This window comes from Dromiciops gliroides, chromosome 1 (assembly GCF_019393635.1).
Source record: "Dromiciops gliroides isolate mDroGli1 chromosome 1, mDroGli1.pri, whole genome shotgun sequence".
NCBI classification, from domain to species: domain Eukaryota; kingdom Metazoa; phylum Chordata; class Mammalia; order Microbiotheria; family Microbiotheriidae; genus Dromiciops; species Dromiciops gliroides.
The window spans coordinates 684,133,472-684,145,532 of record NC_057861.1 but is presented as its reverse complement, the minus strand read 5'-3'; the positions used below and the strand labels follow the sequence as shown (position 1 = coordinate 684,145,532).

At 35.4% G+C, this 12,061-nt stretch overlaps 1 protein-coding gene across 4 annotated transcripts in view; it reads left to right on the top strand.

Moving 5' to 3' along the window:
- TNS3 (tensin 3) overlaps positions 1 to 12,061 on the top strand; it is a 429,194-nt gene that overhangs the window by 240,584 nt on the left and 176,549 nt on the right. For all 4 annotated transcript variants that reach the window (XM_043964868.1, XM_043964867.1, XM_043964866.1 and 1 more), the window contains one exon: positions 2,636 to 2,719. In XM_043964868.1, coding sequence (XP_043820803.1) covers positions 2,636 to 2,719 — 84 coding nt within the window. The remainder of the gene's footprint in view (positions 1 to 2,635; positions 2,720 to 12,061) is intronic.

The window sequence follows — 12,061 nt, the reverse complement described above, 5'->3', positions numbered from 1 at the left end:
ATGATTTACTTTATATATTTCTCATTTCTGATGAAAAAACAAAAACAGACAAAATTACTTGTCAGTTTTGATTTTTCACAAATACCCCTTTTGCTATTTAACAAACCTCTCTAATAAACCATGAGCTTTTAATCATCTTCTTTGCCCTTACAATCTTTGCTTTGTGTCCAAAGGAAGAAATATAAGACTATTCATATGGTGGTGATAAACTGTTTCCCTTTTTGCATTAAGAAGTGAAGTTTGACTTTCAAAATGTTTTTTCTAGAAACAAATTTTTTCCTGCCTTGGAGAAAAGCTAATCCCTAGATTTCCCAGATTTCCTGACTGGTGTAGTCAAATGAAAATGAGCACTCCACTTACCTACTTATATGTGAGAATAAGCATTTGTGTATGGGCTGGGCCTATTAATATTCCTGGTCACCTTGAATCAGTCATTTAATACAAATATGTTTGTCAAAGTCTAGATTTCACCTGGAGGAATTTGGAGAGATAGAGCACCCTCAGTATTCTTGCCAGCCTCTGAAAAAATGTGGTTATGTGTGGAACTGGAACTCCATGTAGTCTGGGTAATTTTCACACCTATGGGAATGCACATGAACTTTGTCTATTTCCTTTGGCTGAATGCCCATATTTTCCAAACTTAGAACTCTTAAATCAATGAAGGAGCTATTGGGAATTTTTGTGCCAGTCTCTGAGTATGATTATACTCTGCACAGGTTTATTAGGGTATTTCAATTCCAGGAAAAGGAATTTTTTTTTAAACTGTATCACACACAATTATCAGAATTGACCATCAGAATTTTAAAACTAGCTCGCAGTTTAAACAAATGCTTTACAGTTGCCTTTTACACAAGCTTTGATGGAATCACTTAAAGTCTAGTGAAACCTATGAATCCCTTCTCAGAGTGATGTTTTTAAATGAATAAAATAAATACATAGGATTACAAAGGAAATCAATTTTATTGAAACAAAGAGGTAATTTTTTTCCTGGACCTCCTAAAATTTGTTCATGGATCTTTTGTTATCTGTGGACCTTAGGTTAAGAACTGATTTAAAGTGACTTGTAGATCCTTTTTTCTAGTATGTAAATGATACCTCAAACTCCCTATTGTCCTACAGATAAAATCTGGATTATTTTTGCCAAATTTTATTTCTTTACATCTTATATCTCTGTTATACTTGTTCTCTGATGTTTCATTGTGATGTGGAGGTGACTCTATGTTCTTGAACCAATGCAGTGACAATTTCTGACAGGTTCTAAAAATCCAGAAAGAATTGGGGTATGACCTAGTAATAGAATACATATCATTTTTCCCTGGATAAATTTAATGGAGGCTCAAGATTCTCATTCCCAGATTACCTGCCAGTTCTTTTTTTTTTTTTTTTTTTTTGGCAACAGGAGTTCCCATCTACCAAATCATAAAGGGCTATGTTGGTAGATGTTTAACAGACATCTCTCCAGGAACAGGAAAGGAAGGACATATAACACACTTTTAAGCTTAATCTTCATTATTAACACTTTCTTAAATCTAGGAAATCATCAAAACCATAAATAAAGCCCTGATTTGTAGTATTTGTGAATTTCTGAGGTGTAAGGGTTCATAGGAAAAATTTAAGTTTTTTTTTTTTTTCTCAAGAGCAATATAGTTTGGGCTGGTTCTAGCACATCCCTGCACATCATTAGCACCAACAGAGGGAACACTCCTGTGAAGGAAATCACAGTGTTATTATTTTTCAGTTGTGCACCTTCAATCGTGCAGCTCTTCTGCCATTTTTTGTTGACTCAAACAGCTTCCCAAAATCTTCTGCTAGTTTTTTTTTTTTTACTTTTTCCTGGAATGACACATTGTAATAGTAGTGGGAGAATAGAATCAGGTGAGAGCTGGACTTTTGGAAAGACTTTTGGGAATTCCTACTTTCGCTCCAGATCAGTTTGTGTCTTATGATGAGGAATGCCTGCCTGAGGGCTCAGTAGCTACATCTTTGTACTTCTGGGCTAGCAGGTATGATTAGTGCAAAAGAAATTATCAAATGATTCAAGGTTCATTTTACAAATTTTCCTCCCAGTCTTCTACCAATTCCTGGGACTGTTTTTTGGTTACTTTTTGTTAAAAAAAATGCTAAAACAGCCCCCCTTTTTTCAGTGATGCTGGAGAAAAGTCCATCATAGCATCCTAGTAACAAAATCTGTGAATTTGCTTCACATCTACTTATTAGCAGTGAACCTGGGTCCAAGAAAATATGCTTCTGTGGATTAATTATTTGGTGGTACCTTGAAAACAAGCTTCATTTGCTTTAGTTTGGTTTTATTTTGGTCGCCTACATAATGTAGCTAAATGGTAATCTCTTGGTTAAACACATAATGGAAACGGATGAGTGATTACACACTTGGATTTTTAGTAATCCCCAGGAACTACCTTTACATCCTGAATGACACATGCTACTTTGGTATAAAAGCATCCTGAGCAGTGATGTTTATATATTACTTCTTTGGCAGGGGTGGGGAAGAGAAGGGAGAGCAAGGTTTCTCTGCATGTGGTCCAGTAAGATTTGTATTTGATTCATGACAGCAGAAAAATGCCACAATTTGGGGAAACCTACAGTTCTGATCAAATGTTTTCTGCTTCTTCTATAGTGCTGACCAAGCTCTCGACAGATTCGCAATGAAGAAATTTTTTGATGATAAAGTTTCAGCTTTAATGCAGCCATCCCAGAAAAGGTATGTGGGTTTTTGTTACTGGTCAAATTAGCATTGCAAATAGTTTCCTTAATATTTTCAAATCTTTCTATTGTGCATATTATATATAGCATATGTATACATACGTACATGTATGTATATACATAATAGAGGTTTAAAATTTGTATGTAATAACATATATACACACTACATAATGACCCCCCCCCAGATACAAAAGGTTTCCTCCTCCTTCAAATACTCAAGTGATATTTCTGTTCTTTGAATCTCTTATTTGATTTATTCCAAAAGCCTCCATCTGTATGGTATGAGTGTCTGGATATACTGCAGGGCCATTTGGTTTAGATGAAGCAATGCACCATAAAAGAAAGGACACAGTGTTTGGGATGGGGACTGGACATGTGATTTGATTGGTATAGGGAACTCCCAGGTGAACAAACTCCTTCCACTACCACAACTGTCGCATTCTCTGCAAATTATACTCTTAGAGAATTGCTTGAATATAGGTACCTATGACTTGCACAGGATCACAGAGTCAGAATATGCTAGGTAGGACTTCAACCCTGGTCTTTTTGGCCTTTTGAAGCTCACTAAACATTTATTCCAGTATTGATGAAGCCATGTGGATCATGAAGTAATCTAAGGGCAATACTGTATGTGCCATGATGATCATATAAGAATATGTTAAGAGCTTACTTGTGGGAATATTATAGATTTGAAAGACCATCATACAGAAAAGCTTAAACTTGTTCTGCTTGGCTCCAGAACTAGAAGAAGAAGGTAGAATCTGCAAAAACACAAATTTAAGCTTATTGTAAGGAAAACCTTTTTAGCTCATTTAGAGCTATTGAAAGAAGAAATTGGCAGCCTCATGAGGTTTCAGGCTTCCCATCACTGGATGTTCCTCACAGAGGGTATTTAGTCCTCATGCTATTGTGTTCTTTCCTGCTTGTAGTTATCGCATTTTTCTTCATTTTCCTGCACCCCAATAATTTTCTTTTTTGCTATGCTCATCGAATCTATAATTTTCAACTACACGACTTCCTTTTTTATTTCATTTCTTTTTCTTTCTTTCTTTCTTTTTTTTTTGGGGGGGCAGTTGAGCTTTCTTTGGTTTCACTTTTCTATGCTAACCCCATTACCTAGGAAAATGGAAGCTTATGGATGGCAAAGACTGTTCCGTTTGTATACTCATTCTTTGTATCCACAGAGCCTTACATGGAATATTTGTTGAATTAGATTGAGGGCTAAAGCTTGCCTTCTTGCCTTTCTAGCAACTTTTAACTGGAGAGCATAATTTTGAAAGAAGTTTGGTAGGAAACAAGGGTGGCGGCTTTCTCCTCAATACCAGGAAACTGATTGGTTGATTGATACTTCATTCATTCATTCAAAAATCATTAGTACCATCCTATAATGCCAAACCCTTTGCTTAGTGTTTGAAGAGTTATAGAAGAAAGACCTAGTTCCTCTCAATGAAATTTACAGTATAGGAGGGGAACAGAACATTGTTATGATAAAATATATAAAATCAAATATATGTAGTTGCCTTGTGTGTTTGGTACTGAGTAAACAGTATATAATCATAAAAAAAAGGTATTTTCCATATCTGAGATTTATTCATTAAAGTATCATTCATTATAAACAAAAGTTGAGAACTATCTTTACATGTAATGGGAAAAAAATAAATAAAATACTTTATTAAAAAAAGTATCATTCATAAGTGACCTTTTATCTACACTGCTGAAAATATGCAAAACACATCTGTTGTTTCTAGTGTGTAAGGGACTCTGTTCATTAAAATTGAGTCAATGTATTAATGAGAGAGTGACAGGGAGGGGATTTTGGCTATGAAGAGTTTCTGTTAGGGAGAGTACATAGGATGCTTGACCTGTTGTCAGGAAAACTTGAATGTAAATCCTGTCTCAGACACTTAGTATCTGGGCAGACTGACTTAACCTCTGCTACCTGTAAAGTGGAGTTAGATGATGATTGTTATGGGGATCAAATGAGATATTTGTGAAGCACTTTTTTTTTATCAATTTTTTATTTTTTAAAGTGAGGCAATTGGGGTTAAGTGACTTGCCCAGGGTCACACAGCTAGTAAGTGTTAAGTGTCTGAGGCCGGATTTGAACTCAGGTACTCCTGACTCCAGGGCCAGTGCTCTATCCACTGTGCCTCCTAGATGCCCTTGTGAAGCACTTTTTAAACCTTAAAGTGGGATATTAGTTGTTATTATTATTGTTAGAGCAGTTTCTTTGCATTGTTCCTTTTCTTTTTCATTTATTTCATTTTTATTCTAAAATTGACAAATACCAAAAATGGATATTTCCATATTCATAGTGGAAAAGGAAAAGGTAATTGTATACAAAATGGCCAATCATATACATCTTTCTCTTTCTCTCTCTCATATGTCTGTCTGTCTGTGTGTATATACCTCTACTCTCCAATAAAACAACAAAAAAAAGGTACTTAAAACAAATATGCATAGCAAGCAAGCAAGCCATACTCTCACTTTCTCTGCTAAAGAGTATGTCTTATTCATTACTTTTCCTGTGGGTGAACTTTTTACTTGAATGAAAATGAGACTTTAACCTCTAACAGTGTCATCTTTTTTAATTCATTGTTGTAAGGGGCAGCTAGATGGCGCAGTGGATAGAGCACCGGCCCTGGAGTCAGGAGGACCTGAGTTCAAATCCGGCCTCAGATACTTAACACTTACTAGCTGTGTGATCCTGGGCAAGTCACTTAATCCCAATTGCCTCACTAAAAAAATTTTAAACAATTAATTCATTGTTGTAGAGATAGCATAATAGAAATGTGTTGTCTTGGAGTCAAATGACAGTTGTTTTAGTTTTGGCTTAGATGATAGATGTCTAACTGTAGGTAAGGATGTTTCTAAGTCCCAGTTTTGTAATCTGTGAAATGGAGGGGACAATATTTATTCTACTTCACTGAGTTCTTCTTTGATTAAAATAAGGTAATATGTGTAAAGCATTTGGTAAACATTAAAATACTACTAATTGGTAGATAATGATGTAATAAAGATGGTTTAGATGATAAATGTTATAATGTGAAATACTCTATAGATGCAAGCCATTACTATGAGCTAGTGGCATCTAGGTGGTACAGTAGCTAGGATACTGAACTTGGAGTCAGTAAAATCCTGTTTCAGACATTAACTAACTGAGTGACCATGATAAGTCACTTACCCTCAGGAAGCTTCAGTTTCCTCATTTGCCAAATTGAATGATAATAATCACATCTACCTCACAAGGTTGTTGTAAAAGCACTTTTTTATATATGCCAAGTTTGTGTTCATTTTTCATTTTGGGGTTTTCTGGGCAAAGTTATTGGAATGGTTCATCATTCCCTTCTCTATCTCATTTTATTGATGAGGAAACTGAGGCAAACAGGGTTAACTGTCTTGCCCAGGGTCACACAACTACTAAGTGTCTGAGGCCAGATTTGAACTCAGGAAAAGTATAATTCCTGACTCTGAGCCTGGCCTTCTGTCTACTGTGTCACCTACCTGCCCTTACATAAGAACTTCATAACATAAAACTATATTGCACATTATATATGTGTGTATGTTGCTTTGCAAATCTTAAAGCACCACATAGATGTTAACTATTGTCATTATTTTCTTTTCATGACGCACAGCATTGTCATGTCTCGTACGTTGTATTCAATTGGTTCTTGATTATTATCAAGTAAGTGAAGGAAAAAAAAAGCAAACCTAGGGACAGCAATTAAATAGGGAATTAAATTACTTGATGTTTCATTTCCAAAAAATAAGTAAGCAACTAGAAAGGATCCTTTAGTAATTGACTTCCTAGGAATAGTTCCTATCATCAACCAGTGGATCATCTGTGCCCACTACTCAGGGGTTTGAAAACATTTTAAATTTTAGTCTAAGTAATCACTTCTGAATCAATATTAAAATAAGCAAAGTACATTAATTAGCTTCGAGATTCTGGCTAAGGACCTTGATGTGCTTATCCTGTAGCTTACACAGCTGTTGTTGATATTAAAAATAACAAGAGTGTCCTTGGAGACTTTAAATATTAATAAATATTTAGTCTTGCCAGTTCATTATTCATCAAGCATATTAACTGGAAACAATCCTTTATTACTTAAATTTCATACACTTGTAAAGGGCACCTATCAGATCCAGAGTCAGGCACCATGGGAGCCAAGTCAATAATATTTTCTTTTGAATGACTAGTTTCCAACAAAGGGTTTTTTTTTTTTTTTTGCATTGGATGTGTTTCTCTCTCTCTCTCTCTCTCTCTCTCTCTCTCTCTCTCTCTCTCTCTCTCTCACTCTCACTCTCGCACTCTCTCTTTAGCACCCTCCAATTTCCATAAACAATATGTCTCCATGAGAACCAGCCTGTTCAAACACCATGTCTGTGACCCATGTCACCTGGCGATAACTTGCTGTTATTTTGACCAACAACTATTTTCATAGGTGATATGCTTTTATTACACACATGACTCTTGAGTCTTATCTCCTTTGACAAGATTAAAAAAAATAGTTTTCTGTTTTGCTCTTAATTTATCTTCAGCAGACTGGAAAATAATTTAGGTAAATTTTCTATTCATTTTATTGGAGAGCTCAATATTGGAAGGCAACATAGTATAGTGGAAAGGGAACCACACTGAGAATGTGGACACCTCACTTCTGTCTCTGTCACTTCCTGGAGGACCTAGGGAAATTTGCTTAACATCTAAGCATTTCTGTTACCTCATAGTTGCCTTTCTTCATATGCAAAGAGGAGTAAAAGTGTATCAAGCTTCCTGATTCTATTAGTTCCCTATTACTTAGGATATCTGGATGGGGACTGGACCTGTATTTGGTAAGGGGAACTCCACAGTGAAGATACTCCTTGGACCAATGCAGGCCACAACCTCCTACATAATTTCCCTAAAGCTTTGAGAAGTAAAGCGACTTTCCCAGGGTCACATAGCCAGGTCACAATTCTCCTGAATACTCTTTTCAGCCTCCATTTGAAATGATTTGCCAGATGGTATTGATTCTACCTCTTTACCATGTCCTATTTTCTCCCTTGTGTCACTCATGGCTACCACCTAATTAAGGATTTCTATGCCTTCTTTCCTGTATTCTTATAAAAGCCTCTACTAATCCCTACTTTTCCTCCTTCTTAAAGCCTTATTCCATTCTGTTGCAAAAGTAATCATAATAACAGAGGACTTAGCCATGTTACTACTTTGTTCAGAAATCTTTTTTGAGTCCTCATTTCTGCTCAGATAAAATGACTGCATTTAAATCTCTTCAGAATATAATCTAACCTATCATTCCTAACATATATTATTATCCATCAAGCCCTCCACATAAACAGTCAGCCCACTAAGAGTTTTTCAAACTCCATCTTCCTCATCTCAGAATGTTGGAATGCTTACCTTTCTCTTTCAGCTTAGGTCATTTCCATGAAGCCTTCCCTGACATTTGTCACCATCTCTCTCTTCAAATTATCTTGCATTTATATATTGGTAAAAATATTTCCTCCCAGTAGAAAGAATCTCTTAGATGGAAGGACTTGTTCTTTGTCCTTAGATCCACAATGTCCATTTCCTTGCATGTAGTAAGTAGTAGATAATAAATAAATATTACTTGCATTGAATTGTATTAAATTCTTCCTGTCATAGAAAAAGACTCAAGTGGGCCGAATTTCCAGTCATCTGGGAGACATGAAAAAATAATAATCTTTCACCTTTAGAGATAACAGAAATAAAAATTAGCTTTGTTTTCACTGATTCAAATTAAAATATTGAACCCCCTATACCACCATCCCTCAAAAAAACTGGATCTGATCAAACAATTAGCTTATAATATTAATCACTAGAAAATAAATATTTACAAATAACATATGACCAAAAGGTTTACCAAAGCTTTTTGAAGGCATTGAATATTTTATTTTTTTAATATTATGTCAAGTGCCTAGCAAATATTTCTACCACATAACATGAGCTTAATGCTTTTTGAATTGAATTATTTTAAAAACTCTGCCTTGGACAAAGGGTTATGTTCCAAATTTCATTTGTACTCCAAATATTGTTTGACATTTTGAATACAACATTTTTTTAAAATAAGCAATAACAACAGCAGCAACAACAATAGTAAGTTTTTTTAAGGTCATCAAAGTGCTGTGCCTATATCATCTGTTTTGATTCTCACAACAACCCTGTGTGGTTCATGCTATTATTATCCCTGTTTCACAAATGGGGAAACCGAGGTTTAGGGCATTAAAGTGACTTGACCAGAGTCACACAGCTAGCAAGTACCTGAGGCAGGATTTGAGCTTATCTTCCTGCCTTCAAGTCCAGCATTATCTACTACACTACATACCTACATTTCTGAGCTGGCCTGAGAAAATGAGAATTCCATATGACTTATATTCCATGAGAAAATGAATTTGGATTTTTTACTGAAAAATCCAAAAATTAGAAACTCTCACCTCATTGCCATTCCTGTTAACTCCATCTTCTTACCCAAGGCAACCTGGGTCATGGGAGAAGCTTCTTGTCCTCCCTTCATAAAGTTCCATTGTAAAAAAAAAAAATGCATTCTTTCATTATATTAGTGGGGACTGTCCTGACACTATTCCCCAAATCAAAGCAGATTTTCCCCTTCAGCTTGCTGTGACATGAAGACCCCTACTGACCCATAAGGACTTCTCATAATTAAAGGAAATAAAGTTAGCTATTTCTATTAGCTAGTACTTTATGGAATGACTGATTTTGGAGGTAGAATTGACCTTAAAAATTCCCTTATTTCAAAGATAAAGAAAAAGACCTAGAGAATTTATATGATTTGCCCAGATGTATCACAGCTTCTTCAAAGCTTCTTAAGAAAACATTCTTCTCACCCACCTCTCTCTCTCTCTTTAGGGAAAACAGAACTAAATAGTACTATTATAAGCTTCCGTTTTTCTAAATGCAAAAGCTCATTCTTTATTCCCAATGGTGTGAGTCTTGCTTGCAGAAGTAGGTATACATACAATTTTAGATTAGGAAAATGAGTGATTTCACACGGAGTCAGTCCTATAAAGTTACTGTAAAATGAAAAGCAAATTTTCACTGATCTAATAAAAATTCATCTGGGTATTATGTCAGAAAGATAATGAAGTAAAGGCACTTTCCTGAAAGGACCTTAACTACAACTATCCAAGAATGGAGGAATGACCCAACATCTAGTTTAAGATTTTCAAACAGAAAGATGGCTGACCGACCACTTGTCCAGTGTACTGAAGGAAGGGTTTCCTCACAAGATGAGGCATTAGATGAGATCATCCCTATGGTCCATCTGAATTCTAGAATTCTCTGACTTTGAATTAAACATAGAATCACTTAGGTTGCTAATGTACTTTTTTAAATTTTATTTAATTTTATTTAATTTTTTATTTTTTGCGGGGCAATGGGGGTTAAGTGACTTGCCCAGGGTCACAAAGCTAGTAAGTGTCAAGTGTTTGAGGCCGGATTTGAACTCAGGTACTCCTGAATCCAGGGCCAGTGCTTTATCCACTACACCACCTAGCTGCCCCAACTACGCCACCTAGCTGCCCTGGTAATATACTTTTAATGTACGACCTAACTTGTTAACAGAGTACTTAAAAGGAAGAATGCTGCATGCCTCCTGACCAAGAGAGGCTGGACTAAATATGTAGAATGAGTCATACATTTTTAGACACAGCCAATGTGGGCATTTGTTTTCTTTAAATGCTTACTTGTTACCAGGATATTGTTTTTAATTGAAAAAAATTTTTAAAGGAAATTAAGTAGTATGTGAATTCCTTATGAAATATTATAATTTAAGTGATCCTTTATCTTATATTTCTCTTCAGATGCCTGATAATTGTTCTTGTTCTTAGTCACGTTTCAATATGACAGATTGACAGGAATGCCTTTGGTTACTGAAATTGGCAAAATATTATAGAAATGGAGCAGCTAAGTGGCATAGTGGGTAAAGTACTGGCCCTGGATTCAGGAGGACCTGAATTCAAATCTGGCTTCAGACACTTGACACTAGCTGTGTGACCCTGGGCAAGTCACTTAGCTCTCATTGCCTTGCCCCCCCCCAGTATATGTGTGTGTGTGTGTGTGTGTGTGTATGTATATATGTATGTGTATGTGTGTATATATATATGTGTGTGTGTGTATCTATATAAAATAGAAATGTATCCACATTCATAGCTAGCTAGTACTTATGCAAATTAAGGCATATAAGTTTTGAAATCCTAACATTTAGCATTATATAATATGTGACTATGATATGATTAGCCTATCATTACATATGGTTGACATAGTTTATAATATAATTATATCACTTCCATTATTAGCTGTGCAACCATGGACTTTCCTTTGACTTCTCTGAGACTCATATAGCTTCCTAAATCTATTAAATTAAGAGTTGGGTCATGGTATATGTTTCTGTAGGGTACCCTCCCCACCCCCAACAAAATTATTGATCCTTGAAATATGTTGATTATTCTCAGTCTACTAATAATATATCAGTCCAAATATGGGACTACAAATAACATTAAAATAGGAGTTATTTAGTGATAACCACATGTAACATTTATATATATTGTGCGAATACACACACATTTTTACTTTAAGGTTTGCAGAGCATTTTACAAATTTTATTTTATCCTTAACAATAATCTTCTGTGGCAAGTACTATTATTCATTTTATAAATATAGAAACTGAGTCACATGACAGTTAAGTGATTTATCTGGGGTCACACTGCTAGAAAGTATTTAAGTCTGCTTTTGAACTCTGGTCTTCTTGACTCCACGTCCATTGCTCTCTCCTTAGCACCACCAAGCTGCTTCCAGTGTAGGGGCAGACAGTCCTATATACATATCTATATATATGTCTACATGTCTACAGTAATTATCCATGTTAATACAAATGAGACTGAGTCATCATGAAAACGTTAATCATTCTCAATATAGGGGGCAGCTAGATGGCGCAGTGGATAGAGCACCAGCCCTAGAGTCAGGAGTACCTGAATTCAAATCCAGCCTCAGACACTTAACACTTACTAGCTGTGACCCTGGGCAAGTCACTTAACCCCAATTGCCTCATTAAAAAAAAAGAGAAAGAAATATTTCTTTATATATATATATATATAAAATTTGATGTTTAGGCAAGTAATGGATAGGTATTTGAAAATTTCATTAATATACATGATCACTGATAATGATAGCAGATCAATGAAGTATTCTCATGGCACTTGTCTTATGGAGAAGTTGGAAATAGCACATATTTCAGGCAAAAGTTGAATTCTACAGAATTCCACTTGAAAAGATGAATTTACTTATGTTTACTCTTAAAATTGA